Source organism: Wyeomyia smithii, chromosome 2 (genome assembly GCF_029784165.1).
Source record: "Wyeomyia smithii strain HCP4-BCI-WySm-NY-G18 chromosome 2, ASM2978416v1, whole genome shotgun sequence".
In the NCBI taxonomy this organism is placed as follows: domain Eukaryota; kingdom Metazoa; phylum Arthropoda; class Insecta; order Diptera; family Culicidae; genus Wyeomyia; species Wyeomyia smithii.
The window spans coordinates 67,430,117-67,455,735 of record NC_073695.1 but is presented as its reverse complement, the minus strand read 5'-3'; the positions used below and the strand labels follow the sequence as shown (position 1 = coordinate 67,455,735).

Below are 25,619 nucleotides of genomic sequence, written 5' to 3'. Positions count from 1 at the left end.
ATTCTGACTCACGGATATCCACACCCAGTTATTGCTGCCAGCAAAGTTTTCCAAAGCTGAAATAAATTTTGTTTAGTTTGTGGCGCAATAACTAGAAAACCGCTAAACATCCGTCCGTTCATTCGTTTAAACTATCTTAACCGTTTCAAAACACGATCAACCGTTCATGTTAACTCATCATATAACATTCGTTTCCGAACACACAGTGTATCATAAATCATCACTGTAATGTGTGCAACCAGAAACATAGTCTTTTTATTTCGCAGTCCGGATTAAACAATTAAGGTTTTTTATCTCACGTCCATTATGCAACGCGCAACGCATCGTTCTTAGACGGCCGAGTAGTTCTAAAATAGTGCTCGCTATCATCTTAATCACTCTCTTCAATTGGATTGCGCTAATTCCTTAGGACTTCTGCTACTCTATTTATTAACTTGCCAGTTCTTTATTCGTGTTTAATTTTAGTGACTGAGAAAAAATCGGAAATAGATTGCACACCGCCGCCCGCTGTTCGGTAGTTTGTTCTGTATGTAAGTAAATAAGTACGTACCGACGCGTCGACATCAGTGGCAGCCGTAGCGTAGACAATTTGATGAAGGCAGCTAAAAATATTCCTCCTGACGGATGAACGGGCAGCAAACGGACAAGATGCAGCGTGGATGGCCCTGAAAGCTGTTGTTTCAGAAAATCTGCAGCTTATCTGACCATTGTGGAGGTAGCATGACATTTGTACTGAGTTTGCATAGTTACGCATGTTCTTATTCTGCTTTGTAGCCGACAGCTCTGGTATGCTTGGTCTCAATGACTATGGCTGTAATGAACATCTTGGAGCATTTTGTTTTATTTTAAAGTTGGTTTCAATGGATTCAATCAATAATCGATCAATAAAAACAGAAGTTTTCTTTTTGTGTGTGGAAGCAGGAGATAAATCCGATAAACTAAGCTGCAAAACAATCCTACATATAGAATAAAGTAGGGTCATGGGCACTTTTGAACTATATAACCCTGGAAAGATAATCATGTTTTGATGTGCGTAAACAGATAATCATGTGTCAAATTGACGCACGACTTTTGAATGATTGAAAATGCAAGTTTCTCTTCATAAATCATTATTAAACGGTTATTACGGTTCACAACACATCGACAAATAACAAACAACAGAGTATCAATATAATCCTTAATTGATTGATCTGTTCAGTTCCGTGCTGCCAGCTTCTTTTGAAGCAGAATTTGAGTTTATTATGAAGACTATCTATTAACTTTTAGCTAACAGATCCATACAAGCGAGAAAGATTTAGTGTTATAATACAGAGAATTGCTTTCAGTATTTTTAAAACATATTTTGTTAAATTAACAGTACGTTCGAAAAATGTTGAAAAGAGAAGGGGTGACCTGATGAAAACTGTGTAGATAATGGTGTAATTCGTCAAAACTCTAGAAAATCTGCGTATTGACAATATACGCACGAAACCCTAAACCCACACGAAAAACAGCACCATGTCCACATTATCTCTGAAAGTTTATTTGTGGCAAGCGCAGCGGCAAAACCGCGGCAACACCAGCCGTCGCGGGCCAGTCCGTCGATCAGTCTGTTGCGTTCCGGGCCACAGACACTAACGAACCCCCATTCGGCCGAATTTGTGGCAAGAAGAGTATAAGACAAAAAAATCAACGCGCGCAAACCCTCGAACATCGCGTCGCCATTCGCTCGGCCAGCCGAGCTATGCGCGATACATACGCTTTACTCTGTTTCTTCGAGAGCTGGGATTTGCACACAAAACCCCTCTGTTTTTGTGTTCAGATTTTTTTCTGTTCTTGGCACTTTCTCGTATCCTTTTGTTTTCATTTTCCAACACCGCAACACCCCAGCCCACGTGTCCGGTGGTGTAGAACCGGGGCTTCCGCCGACGACGACCGCGACGTTTTCATTGCTCACGCATCATCAGATCTTTCGAATCGCTTAGTGTTCGCAGTGGTACCAGTGGATTTATCAAGTCAAAATCGAAACAACTGGATGCAATCACACCGTGCAAGGATCTGCGAAAGAAACAAGTGACTGGAAACAGGAATCGCAGGCACACATTCGGCATTAATGTTCGATTCACCAGTGAATTTGGCATTCGTTTGAGAACTATCAGCCATTTAACCCCGGTGATACAATATATATTTTTGTCATCGTTCGAATGTGTGCACTAGTGAGTGTTGCGGAAAATTTTGTGAAAGAATAACGAAAATTGTACTCGTTCACGAGGAAAATTCAATAGAAGAGAATTTTTGCTCAGTGCGGTCAACGAGAGGAATGCGTCAACGAAAAGTCGCTATAAATAAGTGTGATAGTATATAATTGGCGAAGTAAAAGAAAAAAAAACGAAAAACTACCGGCGTAGGAAACTACAGAAATACGGTCGTTTAGCTGTTATGATCACTTTTTGATCCCGGCAAAATGGAGAAAGGCAACAAAGAGGCAGACACTAGTCAAGGTTTGTTTAACTACCAATCAATCCAGCACTTGTGCATGAATCATTTCTCACCGGTTTTCTGGCGCACATGTTGCTTCTCTGCTTGGCACCTGTTGTGGGTAAATATATACTTCGAGGCGGGCCAGATTTCGGGCGGCAGGTTGTTTGAGCCGTTTCTGTCTTGCAGCACTGCTTCTGTTTGCTCAGACTCTAGCGCTATTAGAAGTTACTCAACAAACTAAACACTACATTTTGTGCGTGTGTATGCCGTGGAAAACATTTTCATTTGTGTCAATTTTCTTCAAACGATGGAAAATAATATTTGAATGGATGTGTTCGATTTTGGGATGATTCCTTCATATTCCTGTATTTAGACAATTTTAATCCCTTCTTATTCTGATCTAACTTAAAAATACCAGGAGATGAGACTTTCGCTTTACGAAAACTAAACTTGAAAACTATCAATAACCAAGCGACTCCATTAGTTTAAAATTTGATATTTGATTGAACTTTGTTTCAATGAAGTTTATTTTTCGATGTTTTGATGTAATATTATGGATAATGTTATGACAAGAGTGCAAAAAAAAACAATAATAAACAATTAAAACCCCTTGACACAAAATCGAATAAAACTTATTTGATGCAAGTTGCAAGTACAATCGGCAGCAGCCGATTATTTTCTTTAGTCAGCATATAACATTTTTCCTTCGATCCACCGAACTTAGATATAAGTTTTGATTTCAAAGAGATAAGGAACCATCACCCTCAACGAATAGTAGTAAGGATTAGTATTTAGTTATAAAGAGAAAAACTTTGATGTTAATGTTAGTCGTAGGCTAAAATGACATGTATTTCTAAATTGTATTTTTGAAAGAGAAAAGATGAGAGGGTTTTTATGCCTGTTTGAGGAGGAGCAGTCGGGATACAGGCTCTACTCAAGCTGGCTTTTCCCTACTCCAAAAGATATTCGGCCCCGTTATGCTTCGCGGTTGGGCCTTAATAAATATTAGAGTTTATAAAAAAAAAACATTTTTCCTTCAACGTACGTTTCGGAATACACACTGATTTTGCGTGGGCCTACGTCAATAATCTGGTCGAATCGTGATTACAACCTACAACTTTTGGCCGAAAGTGATTTTCTTAAAAAGCCTGCTTTTGCAAATCTAATTTTCAACATATTTTGAAACAAAATATATTTAAGTTATCATTGTAAATGGTTTATAAAACCTTTTACAATGATAACATGAAATTAAAACTGTTCCGTAATTTCAAACTTAATATGAGATGTTTAGCAACAACATAAATTTTTTGCTGTTGAACATAAAATTTGAAAAAAATGCTTTTTGATCAAATTGTTCATTGCATTTATAGGTATTCAAAGTCAGGTTGATTGCCTAACAAGCTTGGGCACTGCACAAATAAAAACATTTTATGATCACTGCTGAATCATATTACAGTCATACCTCGATATAAGGCAACCTCGATATAACGTAATTTTTTAAGATGTATTGAAATCGAAAATAAATTATACAGAAACTGTTTCTGGGGTATAAATTGCTTCAAAAAAATATTTGTAGTAAATTTTGAAACCAATGAAACTAAAGCGAAAATTGTCCTAAATGGGCATAAGCAAGGTTTGAAAATACTAATAGGTGATGAAGAATAGGTTTTCACGCATCCTTCAGTAACAATCACAATCTTGCATCAATTAAAAAGAAATTCTTGTTGAAATTTTCTCTAAATGGGCATTAGAAAGATTTAAAAATACTGATAGGTGATGGGAAATAGGTTTTCACGCGTCTTTGATTAACCTCTTGTATCATTTAAAAAATTTTTTTTTGCTTGTTAAAAATATTTCTGAATGGGCATAAGAAAGGTTCCAAACTACTGATAAGTTATGGGAAATAGGTTTTCGCGCATCTTTGAGTAACCGTTAACATTCTTGCAAATTTTTTTTAAAGAAAAAATATTTTTTGCTACGATACAACGTAACGAAAATAAAAATAAAGTTGCCTTATATCGAGGTATAACTGTAATTGCAATTTGCGGAAAAATCTGCTTCTTAAACTTGCGCGATATTTAAATTATATTCTTCATTTCAAAACCTTCAATAGGGGTTTTAATTTGAAACAGAATACCTGCTTTTTCTTATTCTAAATGATGATCAACCTTTCAGTAGGCACTACGTATTTTTTCTTGCTCTCTACATTTTTTTTTATTTTTGACGTAGGACTACCTCTTTGTTTTCTATACTAGGTTACATTTTGTAAAATTGAAAATGAAACTGGCAAATGTTGCGTCAGATTTCAAACGATTATAGCAAGCGATCGACTTAATGCATCTTAGTCATTTATATGTCGTTGGATAGATAAAATGTATAACAATTTTTAGATATAACGTTTAACATTGTTGCTTTACTGCTAAATGGTGAAAACTCGAATTAATCCACCTAGCGGTGAGACCCAGCCTTTCTCATACGAACTTATTATTCGTTAGCATACATTTACACAAACACTCAAATTTAAAAAAAAAACATTTTGATAATTTTTGGTAATCAACAGCACAATTAAACCGAACATTCAAAACTTAACATTCACACACATATGTTCATACACTAACACATACACATACAAATAACATGAAATAAATATGTTTCAAATTTATAGGTGGATTTTTTTTGATCGTGGTATAATCGAAACGTCACTGTACTCATATATGGATCGGACTCGATTATATATAGACTCGATTATATATAATTTTCGAATCCACTATTTATAGTAGGAAATTTTTTGTATTTCAAACATGGAGGGCCACCCATGTGAGATATGGAGGGCAAGCCATGCGAAATATCGGTGTTGCCACCCATGCAAAAAATTCATAAAATAAAAAAGAAATTTGAAAAAAAATTATATAAATAAAAGGAAATTAAGATCAAAAAGTAAATATATAAATAAAACAATATCGTAAAAATTGATAGAGATAAAAAAATTATAAAATTTAAAATATATTCGAGAAAAGTAGGTAAAATTAAAAAAAAATAAAAATACATAAACAAAACTTGGAAAATTAAAAAAAAAACTAGTTTACGTCTAGGGTTACAATTTAACAAATAAATATACACCAATCAAAATTTTTCTTTACGTTTGACTGCATTCACATTAAAAATAACTTCCCGACATAATTAGTTTTCTGTAAAACATGTGTTTTCTGACTTTCCCTATAAATTTATTTAAATTATCTTGTATGTAAATATGAAATTCCGTAACGCAGTTGTTTTTATTGATATTACTTCCTCCGTTTCTGAGGCGCATCCGTGCACCATTGAATATGGGTTTTTTTTAAACCGGGATGTATCCCAGAAGCCAGAATCAGACGTCAAACAACATTCTAAATCCAGATGACTGATTCTGGCTACCTGAATACATCCTGAAATGGTCAACTATCTACGCCTAGTTTGGGTATTTCGATGGCGACATTCTGTTTTCGAACAACAGTCCAAAGGGACCAAATATCATCCAATATGAGTATTTGTGGAACAGTATGATACCCATCGACCAAAACTCAACTTCAGACACCAAATTTTTCGATAGTAGCTTCCGGTTTCTGGAAACAGCATGGAAAGGTAAAAATATTACCTTATGTGAGTTTTTCAGAAACCGGGATAATACTCAGAGGCAGAGAGTCAACTCAATACTTCATTTGGAAACCCGATTTTGCGACTTCCGGTTTCTGGAAAACATTCTTAGATTGCCAAATTCAATCCAGTAAATATATATTCACTCTTTGGGTTCTAGAATATTGATGTTGTATAAGAAGTAATAATGGACGTCTAAACTGTGAAATTTGACGTAATATTTGTGCTAAAAAATAACAAATTAAAAAAATGACTCCTAACTTCAAACACTTTAATCACGAGCAATACCGGGAACGATAGACTTCCGTTCTTTCTTCACTTTATTACATAACGGTTGAAGGAAAAGGCTGATTTTAATAATCAAATGAAATGGCAACCTATAAAGCAGCCAAACCTTTCATTTGACAATAAGATTGTTGAAATTAGTCCAAACTTTGGGAAAACGATTAAATTTGAAAAGTCATCGGAACACGTTTCTATTTACAACTTTTGAACCAAGTGTGCAATCATTATAAAATTTATCAGTTAACACTTAACTAGCTTAACTATTTGATTTCAATATTTTCAAAATCGGTTATGTAGTTTCTGTGATAATGAAGTTTCATGATTTTCATATTTCGACACATTACAGACGAAGTTACAGTCAGATTACAATAAAATTTAATAAGGTGTTATGAGGCAGCTGGACCTTTCATTTGACACCAATCTTGTGTAAATCGGTTCAGCCGTCTCTAAGAAAAGTGAGTGAGTTTAAGAAGTCTTCGAAATATGTTTATTTTCATAGCTGGATTTCACATTTTTAAACATAACAGACAAAGTAAAAGTTCGATTGCCAAACAAATCAATAGAGTCTTATGGGGCAACTAGACCTTCCATATTTCATAAAATCAGTGTCAAATGGAAGGTCTAGTTGCCCCATAAGACCCTATTGATTTGTTTTGCAATCGGACTATTACTTTGCCTGTTATGTTTAAAAATGTGAAATCCAGCTATGAAAAGGAACATATTCCAAAGACTACTTGAACTCACTCACTTTTCTCAGAGATGGCTGACCCGATTTCCACAAAATTAGTGTCAATTAATAAGTCTAGATGCCTCGTAACACCCTATTGAATTTTACTGTAATCGGACTGTAACTTCGTCTGTAAAGTACCAAAATGTGAAAATCACGAAACTTCATTATCTCAAAAACTACACAACCGATTTGATCAATATTATTATCAGATGAGCGGGCTATTTAAGGGTTAACTGATGAATTATGATGGAACACGTGGTTTCAAAGTTTGGCTGCCCTATACGTTCCCATTTCATTTGATTATAATTGAAGTTAAGCCACCGTTATGTATTAAATTGTTAATAAAACAGTGAAAGTCTAATATTTCACATGACTTATTTGAACATAACTAGTGTCATACGAACGAGTCATCTCTCAAACTTACAATTAACAAACTTCATAACAATTTGATATGTGGCTCAAAAGTTATGGAAAGAAAAGAAATTCAAAGACTATTCAAAACTATACCTGCTTTGATTGATGTATTTATGTGGCCTCAACATAATTTAAATGTGGTTTTGTACTATTTGAACGTTCCAAAGTCATTGATTCCTTGCGATGTGTTCAAAGTCTGCAAATGCACGACTAATCGGCCATAGGATATGTTCAAAGTCAAAAGACAAATCGTTTGGTTTATCGGTTTTATTGGTTTTATCGAAATGACAACATCCTCGACTTCTGGCTTCTGTACATCGCCCTAATTCTGAATATATTCATATTGGGTGGTATTCGGTCATTTTCAGCAAATTTTTTGGCATCAATCAAACACCGGAAATACCCATATTGGGAGGTATTTAGTTATTTTGGTTGTTTTCCAGAAACTAACAGTGGTCGTCTTTAAATTCAAAATGGTGTCAAGGGTCAATATTTGGTTTCTATGCATCATCTCGATTACGGAAATATCCATGTTGAGTATTATTTGGTCATTTTCGACTGTTTCCTAGAAGTTGCCATTTAGCGATTCAAAATGGTGCCTGAGGTCAATTGTTAGCTCATTGCATCATTCTGGTTCCAGAGATACTCATATTGGATGGTATTTGTTTATTTTAGGCTGTTTTTCACAAACCGGAAGTCGTCATTTTGGATTTCAAAATGGTATTTAATATAATTTCTGGCCTCTAAGCGTCGTTCTGGTTGAAAAAACACCCACATTGGGTGTAAATTGATCATTTTCGATTTCAGCTGCTGTGTATCATTCTAGATCCGGAGATACTCATGTTCGACAGAAATCGGCCATTTTTGGCTGTTTTCCAGAAACCACAAGTTGCCATCCTACAATTCATAATGGTGTCTGAAGTCGATTTGTGGCTCCAGTGCATCATTACGATTCCGAAAATACCCATATTGGGTGGTATTTGGTTATTTGCCGCTGGTTTTCCGTAGCGGGAAGTCGCCATATTACAATTCAAAATGGTATCTGTGGTCGAATTCAGCTCCTGTGTATCTTTCTTGTGGTTACCGTGGCTCTGTGGTTAGCGATGTCGAGGATCTTTTTGAGCTGGAAATTTTCTCGACTCAGCACTGGGGTACGGTGTATCGTTGTACTTTTCCTACACATGCAAAATGTGCCAAAAACAATATCCAAAATGTTGCCTGAGGTCGATTATGGAACATATTTGTTACCACTAAAAACATTCACCTGCCAAATTAGGTTCCATTTAGTTGATTAGTTCGCGAGGTGTGCAGAAATTTGTGCAGAAATATGTGCTTCCATAAGAGGGAGGGGCGTCGAACCATTATGGACATATTTATTGCCCTTTAAAACATCCACATGCCAAATTCGGTTTCCTTTGCTTGGTTTGTTCTTGAGTTGTGCAGAAATGTATGTTTCATTTGTATTGGACCCCTCCTTTCCAGGAGAGGTAGGGGTCTCAAACTATCATAGGAAACTTTATCGGGACCAAAAACCCCTACATACAAATTTTTACGTCGATCGGTTCGGTAGTTTTCGAGCCTATATGGATCAAACAGACAGACAGACCGGACTACATTTTTATATGTATAGATTACAACATCAATATTTTAGAACCTAAAGAGTGACATACATTTATTGGATTGAAGCGTTCATGTAGATCTATTTTCACAAATAAAAGTTTGAATGCGAAAGGCTGGGTCTGACCGCTAGGTGGATTAATTTAGGTTTTTTTCATAACATTTGAACCACATGTTCAAACTTTATGAAATTCAAAAGTTAAGGGTTTTTCAGGTATCCCGGCAGATCCGCCGACTTCGGTACCACATCTATATTCAGCTGCTCCATCTCCTCCAACGATCGCTTCGAGTAGTGGGCCGACGCCAAATCTGGCCAGAACACCGTGTCTTCGCCCTTATGGTATTTCTTGATGAACGATGCAACTTCTGGCAGGCACTGCGTACTATAAATTTCCCCGTTCACGGCCAGCCCGTTGCGAAAGAAGAGCAACTTTGACATCTCTTTTTTGCTGATTGTCAGCCACAGCCGCACCTTCTTGGGGAACTTGGTCTGTGAAATAAACTTCACCTCGGTGCTCACTTCCTTTGTTCTTCCTGACCGAAGCTCCCTGCCAGTCGTTGCCATCCAGTGTGAGATAGGTCTCGTCGTCCATCACCAATGCCACGTCGCGATTCGCTGGGTAAAACCAACTTGACCATCTTATTCACCGCTGTCGCTGCGTCATTGCCTGCAGCTCCGAGACCAGTGGACGGGACTGCCGCTTCCTGGCATGTATGTCCATGTTCTCCAGATACTTTTTCACTGTTTTACCGCATGTACCAACCTCCCGGCCAGGTGCACGCAGTTATTTACCCACTTTTCCCTCGGTCTTCTTCTTCAGAATTGAAGCTTCTTGTCGCTCAGGGTCGTTGGCCGTCCGGAACCGAGCTTTCGTTCTATGCTCTGATCGTTGTCCAATAGTGTCAAAGTTGTTGTAGATGCCGGAACGGACATACCCGGTGTCCACAAAGTGCCACACGATGTCCGTTTTTGACGCGGCGGGGTACCGTTCTTTGAACGCGCACACTTCTGAACGGAGTAGCTTCATTTTTTTCGCCATCACAGTTAGAGTTTGACTGATAGAGCTGTAAATTTTTTTTGCTAACTCACTGGTTACTATGGTTGATGATGCATGAGTAGTTTCGTCAGTGCGGTTGAAGGTAAACCCATGAAAAATCGGCAATTTTTGTCCATTTTTTTACCGCAAACGTCAGCTCAAGTTTTCTGGACTGTATCCTAAGCCTTGCGTATGCCGTGCGTGGTCGTCAACTCGACCTCCGCAGAGTCGACGACCCCAACCCTTACGGGGGACTTTAGCTGCGCTTCTGACTTTTCTTCCGTGTCGTAAGGTAGGGTAACAGAGGTGTTTTGGCCTGATTTAGGAACTGACTACACAATTTAAGATCATCAGCAATCTGTTTTAAGTAGAAATAGTGGATTTTAGGAGGACATCTTTCAGCCGTGAAGCTGTTGCAATTTGGGACATCTGAAAATAAGACGATCGGGCTTATAGCGAGATTGCAGGCATTTGCAGCTAGTTTCCTATCATTAAATATAAATCGCTACAAGCTGCTCCAGTTTCCATCCAGAGCCCAACGCCCAAATAGTAAACGAAGAGCTGTCAAAACTTGGTTATGTGGCATGGCCAAAATATGTTCACTTTAGTCATGCCTTAAACTATTATTTTATCTTAGAGTATAAAACTGTTTCTATGGTATTTTATTGATGTTATTACAACAGTTAATTGTTTCAAAAGCATACATATTTGTTATAATGGCTTTTGGCAGTTGATTTGAATATTATCGCTTCCTCTTAACTTCATGTCGGCTTAGGCATGATTTTGAATATGTATGAACTAATTCCAAAACAGTGCAACCTTAAGTCAGTATTTTGCCGAAAACTTTAGTGTAGTATGATTCTTAGATATGTTATTTCAATGGTGCAAACATAGTTTTCTGCAAAGCAAAGCCTTGGTGCTACATTCCGATTATACACAGACTTTTCAGCCAACTGTTAAGTGTACAGGACAATTGCGGGGCTAGCGCTATATACGATCCTACTGACACTAACAGTCTCACCTGAGTCGAGACTCGAACCTACGACGACTGGCTTGTTAGGCCAGCATTGTACCTCGAGACCAGCTGGGGAGGCCCACAGTCTTCTGATATTCATTAAATTTGTCGGATAAAATGCTTAGAATGTTCGCATGCGAGCCAAAATATGTAGATGAGCCAAAACACCCCCGTTACCCTAGTACTAGATTCTGGACGGTCACGCACCTGAGATTGACTTTGTTTACCTCCAGGAGATGTAGTTTAGTTTTCAATTTCAGCAGATCATGTCAATTGTGACCAAAATGCCCTTTAAATGTTGTGCGTAAGGTGCCAGTACACTAAAAACAATTATAGGGACCGTTACCAAACCACGTGGTCATATTTTGATCACTTTTTATACCCCCCGTACCCCCCCCCCCCGTGGCCAACCCCCCCCCCCCCCCCTTGCGACTTTAACCACGTGGTCTTTTGATTTGTCAAATGCTAAAAATTCGCTTAAATTTGTTACATTTTTATTATTAAACTTTCGGTACTTTCTATATTTCTAAAATGCAAAAGCTAATATAATTCATGAATTCCTTTTATTTTAAAACAGTCAATTTTCTTCAATACGCGAAAATGCAAGCTTCTATACAGACCTCAATTGAGTACGATTTAGTAGAAATTAAACAACATTTATTTGTCTTGTGAACGATGGCTCACTCTCCGATTACCAAGCGGCACAGATGTCACATAATAAAATTTTCTCTGCAGTTACAAGTTCGTGGAAAAAATAACGATAAAGAATAACAGTTTTTTAAACAAAAATGTATATTCACAGAAAATTTAAAATTGACATGAGAAAAACACGGTGTAGAGTTCAAAAATAAACAACGCATTTTATCTGTACAATGAACCTAATTTATATACCCTGCTATCTGCCTCTACCGACACGTACAGAATTTTGTTGTCCACGATGGCACAGCGTATTTTGCGGCACCCGAATAATCATATTGAATTCTGATATTTGCTACTATACGAAACAATACGAAGAAGACACTTCAAACGGCAATTCGATTGTTTTCCAGATCGCAAAACGATACCTACGCGTTAACCCAACACGGACCACTGTGCGTCGACAGCGGCAATGTAGTCTTCACTTGGCTTGGCTGCACACAAATGAATATCGAGTTCTACTGCACTGATAGACTACGAGTGACCAGCGCTCTATTCATACATTGCTAGGTGCAGTACTGTTGCCTGTGCCAGCATGTTTTCCTTCAAGACATCAGTTTTAATAACATTACAACAGCAGAACGTATAACTGTCTGATAGTGGAGGTGGTTACGAACTTTCCGAAAAGTTTCACCTTCAAGACATCAAAATAGTCTAGGCTCATGGAAGCGAACATTAGTTGACCTATTGGGACGGGGCGATTCTGTCAATTTTATTTGTCACTGCTATACAGGATATCACAGCAGGCAGTTGGTGTCTACTCATGAAGTCTGTGCCAGGCGTGCTCGCATGTCATTGGTAAATTGTCCGTGAAAATTCGACCTTGAAACTTTTATGAAATTTTCACTGTTTACAATGAAATGATAATGATAACTGAGGAATCACAAAATTGTCCATCATTTTATCAATCCAACGACATATTGATTATTGTTATCCATCATGTGGTTACATAAGTATTACCGTTTGAAATCTTCCATTCCAACGTTACACCTTGGTTTTAGTTTCCGCAGAATGTATCTCGATATAGGGCGGTTAGACGTAGTCCTACGTCAGAAAAAAAAAGTTCCGTCTTGAGTCCTTGCGAATTAACGTCTGATTCTTCAAAAACAGCTTGTGTATTTTTAAGGGTCCGAGCACAAAAAAAAATTGCTTCGAAGCGCAATAAAATGATTTGGATTGAAAATAATAATCAACTGATTCACTTTCACAAAGCATGAAAGACAATATTGCCCACAATGTGAGAGGAAAAAAAACCCACCATTTCACTTCGCCGATCGCGAAAAAAAGTGATACATATTCTATCGAATTGGCAGCAAATTTTTACGAGTTTTTCAAGCAGAAAGTAAATTAATTTGATAAAAAATTCCGACGCAAAATGTTGTATTCAGGAACTGGATATTCAAAGTTAAAATGTACGATGCATTCCAATTTAACATAGAACCTAACCATCAAGATAGATCAAAGTTTCAAATATGTCGCAGTATAGATGGCTGCTAATAAAAATACTCAAAATTCTGAAAAACTTGTCTCTTTGTCAACGATACAGTGATTTAAAAATGCCTTTGTCGCAGGCGCAGATGGTACAGTTTAAGACGTCTATTAATGGTAGCAATATATCTTTATTTTGGCACATTTAGACAACAGCACTAGGTTTAGTAAATCTTTCCATCTCTCAATAAAAAATTATCTAACGGCTGCTGCACAGATATTTATACGTTTTGTCACATTTCCTTCCCCGACACCCAGTGCATGGATCGCCTGTTGCATAAACTGCTTGCTCCATCCAGGTCCAAGAGGAATAATTACATGTCATCAGAAAAGTGTCACCGGTGCCGGCGTATTCATACATTGATATGGCACAACCAACATCTGTTTGAGCCATGGCAGTGAAGTGCAACACGCTGAAATAGCATAGAGACTTTTTTTTCTAAATTCTTCAATGCAATAAATTATCCAATCGGTACCCATAGCTCTGGCCTCGATATTTTTCAACCTCATTGAGATAAAAATCTTTATGCTCATCCCACCACGCTTGTATTGCCTCCTCTATAAGCTTCGTCTTGTTCGACCGTTTCGCCGACCACGAACTGTAGTAAATATTCTGCCCAGCATTTTTGAACTTAGCTAAACGAAAGGTACAATCGTCAACTGTGTGAGCACTTGAAAAAGGTTCATTCTACGTTACCGGTACTTCGACATTTGTCATGTTCCATCTCGCACTGTTTGACGTTCAGTTCCGCTAACTTGGCAAGCTCATTATTCCATTTCTGTGAATTACATGTTTTCTATCAATGTAACCTATTAATGTGCACCTATAAAAGAATCAAATTCACCAGCAGGGGCATCTTTTTGGCAGCCGGAAAAGTACCACGAGTTGATGACATTCTTCCACTAGCTAGCGTATTCCTCATGCCATTATGCCGACTCATAATCAATTTCTTATACGCGCTCGTCATGCGAACCATTTTTGGATGTAAATTATAGCAGGCTCCATAGGACGAAAACTACAATTACATATCTTACTAATAAGCCCAACAGTTACCTGCTTAACCAACTTACATCTTTTGGATTACAGCCGATGTGATTTCCTTTGTGTTCACATATTTTAGTATACGTACTGGAACAATAATCAGGTGTCTTAGCTCCAATAATGTAAGAAGGAAGTGTCACTAAAGCTACCAACAAAAGGATACTGGAGGTTTTTCCCATCTTATGATTGCGATTCACCTACTTGTTGAATGATCAAGAAATCGAGCGTCTATTTATAGTCCATCTAGACAAACAATTGCTTTTTTAAAAGCTGAATAAATACGAACTCTAGTAATACTGTTTAAATACGTTGACTTCTGCTTTGATTGAATGAAGTAATCGAACAATCAATCACGTACGAGTTGTTGATAATCTGTAGATGCTACATTAAACATGGATGTGACGTTACAAATCATTTACAAGGTACTTTCTTTTGAAGTCCATGTTGTTGTTAAACTTTGATTTCAGAAGAGGAGATTTTTTTTTTTTAATCTTTCGGTTGAGAATATTAGTGCTTTTTAATTTGAAATGACCATTAATTTTTTTTTTAGAAAAGTTCTTAGCGTTCGAAACCCTGACGTAACTGTTTAGCAGTGGATTGATCAATTGTCAATCGTCAGCTGTCATTATGTTTATGGGTAGTCAAAATTGTATAACAATTGGATCCTATCCCGCTGCGTATCTGTTGACTCAACTCTCTCTGGACACGATACAATAAACAACATTCATCCACACAGCCATAAGTGGGCCACGTTCATATAACCAAAATATCGATGTTTAAACAAGTGAGAGTCCAACACAGATAAATTAACGTTGATTTGACACAGGTATTAAACTAAGCTGGCAAAATGATCGTTATGAATTTCAGTTTTCTCGCCCGTAAAGTATATGCGTTGACCTACAATCGAACGATATTTTTGCTTACTCCAAAATGTTTATAACGTCAGCTAGCGTTTCCTTGCTTATGTTAGTTCGTGCTCCACCTACATCTTCTTGAATGCAGATATATTTTTATCATCGAAATTTTCATCTAGTACATATGCGCATTAGAGTGGGTCAATAAGGTACTCTTGGTGTAGTGTAGTTTTTGGGGAAATTATACCGAATACTACACATAACGTATAACATAATCAGTACAGTTCCCTAATAAGCTGCAGCTGTTAATACGAATATACCTATAATGAACACATAACTATAATTTGTAATACGATTTACACTGTCAAACAATCTAATTGACAGTGATGCTGATGGTGTTGCTATGAATAACGAGTTCATTTTTCGCCATGGAGTTGTCTGGTGATTTATAATACCACACGAGAACATTGAAGAGACATTGAATTTGGGTTTGATGCGTTCTGTTGGTTGTTTGGTTTCTTACAACTACCAACAGGGAGGGAGCGAACGGGTTATTTCAGAATCAAGCGGAGAGCATACTGACATGTGAGATGCGAGCCGTCAGTGAGAATGAACGAAACGGATACAGAATATCCGTGAAGCAGGCGAACTAGATTATGTCAGCGATCCGCATGCACTGTAATACGCATGAAAGAAATGAAATTTTACACTCACGTTACCAGAAACTATTTCTTTGATCCTGAATTTCTCAACATGTGTGGTACAGTTGAGGTGGTGTCAAGTCAGAAGAGATCCGATCGTTGGTAGGGTAAATTGAAACCTGTGTCATTTATTTTAATAGACTCCAATTAGTTTCGTTCTGCTGCAAAATTGATATAATATTCTTACTTTTGCATAATTATTTGATTTAAAAGATATTGCTCCCACACAATGAGTATATTTAAATATTTAGCTGTTATTGTCTACGCGAAATCATTCCAAGTATCAATAAGTCACTTTTTTTCGCTTGGTCTCGAAAGAATTTTTTGAACTTCGTACAACCGAGTGCTTGGCAGTTCGGTTAAATAACAGGGTGGCCACTCAAAACCCGAAATTAAATTCCCGGTTTTCTCCCGGTTTTTCCCGGTTCGTTCAAATATTTTTACTGGTTAATTCTACTTTTGAATTCTGTAGTTTTCCATGCAGTTAAGGAATAAAAAAGGGTGACATTCGATTTACATCTCAATATGCTCTAAGTCACTACTTGACGTGTTCAGCCTTATCGAAATCAAGAGATATAGTCGCAAAAAATCGAAAAATGCGACGGGTGTCACCTTTCCAAGAGGAGATGTCTGATGATCTTATAAACAACGCATATAATAGTCATTACCGAGGAATTCTAGGCCAAATTAAGTTATAAGGAATCGTTTTTACCTCAACCAGATAAGATTCAATATATAAAAGAGTAATATATAAAAGAGTATTTTCATAACACTTAAAACACGTTACTTCAACAGCTCACGCATCTCCTCATCAATATCAATTTCGTGTCCTCCTCCGGCAACCTGTACTGTATCGTACACCAAGCGCTGCGCTTCAAGTCTGTCTTTTTCCAAATTCATGACTACGCACTCCTTGTTCACGGAGAAACCTCTATCCAACGTGGCATTGCCATGCGATAGAATCAGAATCTTCTTAATAAACACAGTAAAGTTAGGAAGTTTCTTGCCTGAAGCAGCTATCAGATCTCTACAAAAAGTATCAAGGTACACGCAAAAGTTGGATGGTGCGAAACCAGTACAAAATTGTGCGTTTTTAGCGCAATTGTTGATGTAATTCGGAACCAGTACAATGATTGCGTGTTGGGCATAACGCAATTAATGCTCTAGCGTTTCTCCAATGTATTTGGCAGCTCCAAACTACTACACCTAAACAGTTTCAACTGGTATCAAGCAGCATTGCAAAGCGAGCGAGAAGCAAAACCATTCTCCTCCTTTCTGCTTGAGGACGAGACATATGCTACGCTTTTCAAGTCTTTTGCACACACGCTTTCGAGATACTTTTTCTTCTTCATGCATTCCTCTGAATAGCAGCAAGCACGCACCGACAGTATGAGTGAGACTAACAACACTATGGTATTAAGTATGTACAGCACGGGTGTCTCGCTCATTTCGTGAAGCAACGAAATATCGCCTTGCGCGTCGCAATCCGAACCGAAAGAGAAGCGAAAGAGCAACCTGCAAATTGTATGTGATGTGTCTAGTCTAGTCACTAATACACTCGACGTGAGAAATAAAGTGTCGGTGTATGATACATATTCTGATTTCATTCTATGTCAATGTATTCGCAGTACAACTGTTGCGTTATGCGTTGCACACATTTATTGTGCGATTTCTGTGCAACATTTGTGCGAATCAGGAAGACACAATGATTGTACAAGACTTCAACTTTTGCGTGTAGGAAGTCAGTAATGTCTTCGTCGAATGCATACTCAATAGTTGTGAGTATTCTTGGCGACATCTATCAGCTACAGTTCCCGCGAGATTATCGTTGTGAACCATTTGCTCCAGGAAAATTCGAGCCATTTGAATGCTACTTCCGGGGAGCTTACCTTGGTCAATTTAGCTCCCAAGAGGAAGATGAATAAAAACAAAAACTGTTTTATGCACTGTAAGATATGTCGCCATCTTTTCCGGGTCACAGGACTAGTCTTTTTTTGGTTAAGTATTCGAGGAAACTTACATAAGAAATTTTGGTCTTGTGAGCGCCATGAGATGACTGACAAAAAATGGGTTTGTATGGCACAATCTCACCCCGACTTGTAATGTTCAGTGAAATTCCCGGTTTTTTCCCAGTTCCAAACGATTCCAGATTTTTTCCCGGTTCTCCCGGTTTTCCCGGTTGGGTGGCCACCCTGTAAATATATTGCTGTCGAGAATTCCGGCAGACTCATATTTTCCGAAATTCATTCAGGACTGGTTGTTTAGCGAATCCTCGTCGCTATCGCCAAATAATTTGCCGAGATTCAAATATTTTTTTAAGATAAGCTTGAACAAATTTTAGCATGCGAGAAAATAATCTATACTGAGAAAAGTAGCAGTTCCTCTCCCGACCTCCTGTCGGGTTCACAATGTATTTCCGAATCACCGAGTAACGACCATCGTGAATTTTTGGCCTAGCGATGATAATTTGTGGAAAATCCGGAACAGGAGCTGCTTGCTCATTTTGAATTAGAAAACAAGTGAATTTAGCAAAAATGAAAATCAAATTGTACTCTAAAATTTCTAATAGGGTTCCGTTGTCTATTTTGGTGCTTCTATAACGTAGATTCTACAACACAACCTTCGTGAAATGATAAAAATATTTAACATATAAATCCACAAGAAGCAAAACAAACGATTTCAAGTTCTATCAATTTTTTAATACAAAGTACTTTATAGAAAACAATATAAAAACAGGGGATAAAGTCCGACATGTCTCCTGACATGCTCCTACGAGCAGTTACACAAAAAATGTCCCAGTTTAAATTTTTTTTAAATCGTCATTTTTGATTTAGCTAAAACTTTGCATAGACGTTTTCTTAGGCAAAAGATGCCATTTTGTGCTTTTTGTTTATTTTTTTGCAACGCCGGCAAACTTGTAGATAATAATTTTGTCTTTCCAAAAAAATGCACTTCAATTTTGTTTTGCGAAAAAAAGTTAAAATAAAAAAAAATAATTATCTAAAAAAGCTCATTTTTTAAAAATCTATTTTTTTCATATAAAAACTACAAAAGATTACCTAAAAAATTATGATTTTTTGAAAACGATTTTGATTTTTTTTCATAAGGTATATTTTTTATGGAAGCACAAAATTATTATCTACAACTTTGCCGAAGACACTATGCCAATCAAACAAACCATTTTGAGTGTAAACATATTTTTAATTACCCATAGAGAGCTATATAGGAAATTAAAAATATTTTTACAGCTAAAACGGTTTTTCCCAACAAATCATAAATTTTTTTCTTGATTTCTCCATGATCATTGTTTTGGTAATCTTTTGTAATTTTTATAATAATGGGCTTCAAATGGTGAGTTGACAACCTGGAAGGAGCGACCGATTTATCTCCGCTCCTCACAAGTTCCTATCTCACGCCTCCAGGAGTCACATGATCACAATAGACTGCCAGCTGAAACATGGACACAGCTGGTTGGCGTAGCCTGGGCAATGTTGTCAATCAGGCAATAGCTAAGTGAGAAGGTGCGACGCGATCATTGGCGCGCTAACCATATTCCGGCGGTAGAGGAAATGCTTCGTCAACCTGAGCGTCTGTTCACCAAGATGGTGCGGCTCAAAACAGCGTCTGTCCTCCGTGTTAGGGGCGGCTGATCGACGTCCTAGTGTCAGCGTGGGACTCTCAACATTGCTGACACGATGGTCTTCCGGCGAAACATGAGGTTGGTGCAGGCCTTACAAGCCAGCCGTAAAAATCATCAGTACAGGAAGCAAACAATGTAAATTCAGACCGGAACAATCGGCATAGACCCAGGCAACGAAAACGGACTAACGATTGGAAACTCGGATCATGGAACTGCTAGTCCCTTAATTTTTTGGAAAGTACCCGAATTCTTTCCGACTTATTGAGGGTCCGCAAGTTCGAAATTGTAGCGCTGCAGGAGGTATGCTGGAAGGGGGTATATACGTACAAAGATGGTTATACCATCTACCAGACCTGCGGCAACACACACGAGCTGCGCACAGCTTTTAATGTGATGGGTAAAATGCAGAAACGCGTAGGGGTGGTGGCCAATCGACAACATAATGTGCAAGCTGAGAACTAGAGGCCGTTTCTTCAACGTGAGCATAATTAACGTGCACAGCCCTCACCTAGGAAGTAACGAGGTCGACAAGGACGCCTTTTAGGCGCAGCTAGAGCGTGCATACGATAGCTGCCCAAAACATGACGTCGAAATCGTTATCGTAGATTTTAACGCTCAGGTAGGCCAGGAGGAGGAATTTAGACCGGTTGTTGGGAAGTTCAGCGCTCGCCGGCTAACGAACGAAAACGGCCTTCAACTAATTGACTACACCGCCTCTAAGAACATGGCCATACGTAGTGCCTACTTTCAGAATACCCTCCCATATCGGTACACCTGGAGATCACCACATCAAACCGAATCTCAAATCGATCACGTTTTGATTGAAGGAAGGCACTTTTTGGATATTATCGACGTCCGAACCTACCGTGGCGCAAACGTCGATTCTCACCACTATCTTCTGATGGTCAAAATACGCCAAAGACTTTCGATTGTCAACAACATTCGCTACCGTCGCCCGCCACGGTTTGATCTGGAACGACTCAAATTCCCCGAAGTCGTTACTGATTACGTGCAAAGCCTTGAGGCAGCACTGCCAGAAGAGGGTGAACTCATCGAAGCCCCTCTAGAGGACTGCTGGAGTAATGTAAAAGCAGCCATTAACGTGCTTTATAGTGCTGGGTAGGATGCGCCAACGCGTGATCGGGTGGCAGCCGATCAGTGCGAGAATGTGTATGTTGAGATTTAAGGGCCGGTTCTTCAACTACAGCATTATCAACGTGCACTGCCCACACAAAGGAAGAGCCGACGATGAGAAAGAAGCGTTCTATGCGCAGCTGGAGTAGGTGTATGATAGCTGTCCGCGACGGGACGTTAAGATCGTCATCGGTTATTTGAACGCTCAGATAGGACGGGAGGCAATGTACAGACCGGTGATAGGGCCGAATAGCCTGCACGCCGCATCAAATGATAACGGCCAACGATGTGTGAACTTTGCAGCCTCCCGCGGTATGGTAGTCAGAAGTACCTTTTTCCCCCGCAAAGACATCCACAAAGCGACCTGGAGATCACCTGACTTACAAGTGGAGAACCAAATCGACCACATTCTAATCGATGGTAAATTCTTCTCTGACGTCATCAACGTTCGCACCTACCGCAGTGCGAATATTGATTTGGACCATTACCTTGTTGCAGTATGCATGCGCTTAAAACTTTCGACGGTGCGAAACACGCGTCAAAGTCGCCCACCGCGACGAAACATCGGGCAACTACGGGACGCCGAGGTTGCACGGGAGTACACGCAGCAGCTGGAAGCAGCATTACCAACGGAAGAGTAGCTTGGCGCAGCTACTCTTGAAGATGGCTGGAGGGACTTTCGATCAGCCATAGGTAGTACTGCTGTAGCGGCGCTTGGTACTATGGCTCCGAACAGGAGAAACGACTGGTTTGACGACGAGTGCAAACAGTTAGTGGCAGAGCAGCAGCAGTGGCAGAGCATGCAGCACGAGCGAGAATGCTGCAACATCAAACGAGGGCGAACGTGGAGCGCTACCGACGCGCACGGAACAGGCAAAACTCGGTATTACGGAAGAAGAAGCGCCAGGAAGAAGATCGAGATCGCGAGGCGATGGAGGAACTGTACTGTGCGAATGACACACGAAAGTTCTACGAGAAGCTGAACTGTTCCCGCAAAGGCTATGTGCCACAAGCCGACATGTGCAGGGACCTGGGCGGCAACCTTCTCACGAACAAGTGTGAGGTGATTGACAGGTGGAAGCAGTACTACGATGAGCACCTTAATGGCGATGTAGCAGAGGACGACGACGGAGTGGTAGTAGATCTCGGTGTACGCGCAGATGACGACAGAATCCTAGCCCCTGACCTCCAGGAGGTTAGAGAGGAGATCGGCCGGCTGAAAAACAATAAAGCTGCTGGAGCTGACCAACTCCCCAGCGAGCTGTTAAAACACGGTGGTGAATCACTGGCTAAGGCGCTACACTGGGTTATTGCCAAGATTTGGGAGGAGGAGGTAGTACCGGAGGAGTGGATGGAAGGTACAGTGTGCCCCATCTACAAAAAAGGCGACAAGTTGGATTGCTGCAACTACCGTGCAATCACGTTGCTGAACGCCGCCTACAAGGTACTCTCTCAAATTCTGTGCCGTCGACTATCACCGTTTGCAAGGGAATTCGTGGGGCAATACCAAGCGGGATTTATGGGTGCCCGCGCCACCACGGACCAAATATTTGCGGTACGGCAGGTCCTACAGAAGTGCCGTGAGTATAACGTGCCCACACATCACTTGTTCATCGATTTTAAATCGGCATACGACACAATCGTTCGAGACCAGCTATGGCAGATTATGCACGATTGCGGCTTTCCGGATAAACTGACACGGTTGGTCAAGTCGACGATGGATCGGGTGATGTGCGTAGTTCGAGTTTCGGGGACACTCTCGAGTCCCTTCGAATCTCGAAGAGGGTTACGGTAAGGTGATGGATTATCGTGCTTACTATTCAGCATCGCTTTGGAAGGTGTGATACGTAGGGCTGGTATCGACACGAGTGGCACGATTTTTAGAAGGTCTGTTCAGCTCTTTGGCTTCGCCGATGACATTGATATTGTAGCACGAACCCTTGAAAAGATGACGGAGACGTACATCAGACTGAAGGCTGAAGCCGGACGAATTGGACTGGCCAGAAACGCTTCGAAGACCAAGTACATGAGAGGAAGAGGTTCCAGAGAAGACAGTGTTAACCTCCCGCCACGAATTCATATTAGCGGTGATGAAATCGAGGTTTTAGACGAGTTCGTGTACCTGGGCTCACTGGTGACTGCTGACAACGACACCAGCAGAGAAATTCGTCGACGCCTTATGGCAGGAAATCGTGCCTACTTTGGACTCCGGAGGACGCTCCGCTCGAATAAAATCCGCCGCCGCACGAAGTTAACCATCCACAAAACACTGATCAGACCGGTAGTCCTCTATGGCCACGAAACCTGGACTATGCTCGTGGAGGACCCACGCGCCCTTGGGGTTTTCGATCGAAAGGTGTTGCGTACCATCTATGGTGGAGTGCTGATGGAAGATGGATCATGACGGAGGCGGATGAACCACGAGTTGCATCAGCTGCTGGGAGAACCACTCATCGTTCAAACGGCGAAAATCGGGAGACTACGGTAGGCTGGGCATGTCTTTAGGATGTCGGACGACAACCCGGTGAAAATGGTTCTTGATAACAACCCGACTGGAACAAGGCGACGGGGCACGCAGCGAGCAAGGTGGCTCGATCAAGTGGAAGACGACCTGCGGGGCCTCCGCAGACGACATGGCTGGTGAGCTGCAGTCATGGACCGAGTTGAATGGAGACGACTTCTTCGAACAGCAAGGGACACTTCGGCCTAGAGCTGACTGGTAAGGTAAGTAAGCCGTTAACAGCACAGCGGAAGGTGCCATAGGGTTCGTCGAGAGGAATCGACGTAACGGCTGGTTTGACGAGGAGTGTCAGACGATTCTAGACGAGAAGAGTGCAGCGCGGGCATTGATGCTGCAGCAAGGGACCCGTCAAAACGTGATGCGATATAAACTGAAGCAGATCCATCTGTTCCGGGACAAAAAGTACCGTCTGGAAGAGATGGAGTATGAGGAAATGGAACATCTGTATCGTTATCAAGAAGCACGTAAGTTCTACAAGAAACTGAGCGCATCCCGCGTCTGCTTTGTGCCGCGAGCCGAAACGTGTCGGAATAAAGGTGGAGGAATCTTGACGGATGAACGTGAGGTGATCGACAGGTGGAAGCAGCACTACAATGAACACCTGATTGGCGCAGAGGCAGATGACCAAGACGGCAGGAGGAACGACTTTGTCAGCACAGCGGATGAGGGAGACATTCCGACCCCTAATAGGTGAAGTTAAGGTTGCCATCAAGCAGCTCAAGAACAGCTTATCAAACTGGGCTCGGATAGGTTGGCTTCTTGTCTGCACCAGCTGATAGCCAGGATCTGGGATACAGAACAGCTACCGGAGGAGTGGAAGGAGGGAGTAATATGCCCAATATACAAGAAGGGCGACAAGTTGGAATGTGAGAACTATCGAGCGATCACGATTCTCAACGCAGCCTACAAAGTGCTCTCCCAGATCGTCTTTCGCCGTCTCTCGCCGATAGCAGGGAGGTTTGCTGGAAGTTATCAAGCCGGTTTTGTGAGTGGGCGATCGACAACGGACCAAATCTTCACACTGCGGCAGATCCTCCAAAAGTGTCGCGAATACTAGAGATGGTCGGGTATGGGAAATTTGTTACCCGTACCCGACCCGTACCCGACTCAACGAGAATTTTGAAACCCGTACCCGATCCGAACCCGAAGTTGGGTTTGTTTGAAATACCCGTAGCCGACCCGAACCCGAAAAATTTTGTTTTCAACTACCCTTACCCGACCCGTACCCGAAAGAAAAATACCCCGAAATTGCCGGTACTCGACCCGTACCCGACTCGTCCTGGATTTTTATTTTATTTTATTTTTCTAAATACCTGATTACCTCGCATATTTTATGCACTGATTGTCATATGTGGTTTCTCGAGATGATGGCCGGAGTTGGACTAGACCCGAGTGTTCATGTGAACGAATGTTAATGAACCAGAGTTCCAGGCGATGTATTTTGGCGCTCCCAGAATCCAGCGTAGCATCTGTCACTGAGTACGTCCGCTCGTCTGATGTTGAAAAATTTGATCATTTTTATCACGCAGCAAAATATCTATTGATAACTGTGTACGGAGAATTTGGGTTCCGTTAGTTACCTCATATTAAAATTAATCAGGGATTTCAATTATTTATTTTGTATGCATACGTATGATTCATATAAGCTACTGAAAATTTCTATTTTGTCAATTCACTCTACTAACACAACACGAAGAATGGTGAAAAATGCATGTCTGGTAGAGTTTAAATTAAGCGACGAGTTTTATGTGCACATCGTAGCAATCAGGTGACTCAACCGTGATGAAGTGTTTAGTTCGAAACTGTAACCAAACGACTTTTTTTTTGATACCTGAGTAATAATGCTTTTAAAAAAATCGGCAAACTTTCAAAACTCGTAGCTTACCAAAGGACAGAAATATTATGTTTCAGAAAATATTGTTAATTTCATTGCTTGTGTGGATGTTATTTTTTTATGTTTAATTGTATATTTATTTCGTCAAGCAAATGTAGACTACATAAACATTTCATTAAAGTTATTATTTATAGTGTTTACAATGTTCTTGTTACGATACGATATTTCTAGTGTATTTCAGACAGTTTTTAATTTGTTTTTTTTTTTTTTGATATTGTTATGCCAATGGTTTTACAATGTAGTTTATACTGACACATCATTCGATTTATGGGACCATTTTTTGCATAATTAGTTCTGCTGTGAAGGTGTATTAAAGCTGAGTTGTGATAATAATGCAGATGAGTCTATACGATTTGAAATAATCTCATTGACGAAGAATAGCATTGCAAATTCGCGGCGTTGCTTAAGTGTTTGCAGATTAATGAGCATGCAACGTGCTTCATATGATGGCAGAGGGA

The 25,619-nt window shown here is 39.9% G+C and overlaps 2 protein-coding genes across 2 annotated transcripts in view; one reads left to right on the top strand and one right to left on the bottom strand.

The window, feature by feature from the left end:
• Positions 1-1,737: 1,737 nt before the first annotated feature.
• The window catches only part of LOC129725728 (trichohyalin), a 100,421-nt gene continuing 76,539 nt past the window's right edge, over positions 1,738-25,619 (top strand). The window contains exon 1 of the mRNA XM_055681860.1: positions 1,738-2,480. Coding sequence (XP_055537835.1) covers positions 2,444-2,480 — 37 coding nt within the window. The 5' untranslated portion in view covers positions 1,738-2,443. The remainder of the gene's footprint in view (positions 2,481-25,619) is intronic.
• On the bottom strand, positions 13,486-14,695 carry LOC129725730 (antigen 5 like allergen Cul n 1-like). Its single transcript, XM_055681864.1, has 5 exons — positions 14,447-14,695; positions 14,221-14,391; positions 14,073-14,154; positions 13,852-14,011; positions 13,486-13,788 (listed from the first exon to the last, which is right to left on the bottom strand). The coding sequence occupies exons 1-5, from the start codon at positions 14,594-14,596 to the stop codon at positions 13,575-13,577; spliced, it is 777 nt and encodes a 258-aa protein (XP_055537839.1). The 5' UTR covers positions 14,597-14,695; the 3' UTR covers positions 13,486-13,574.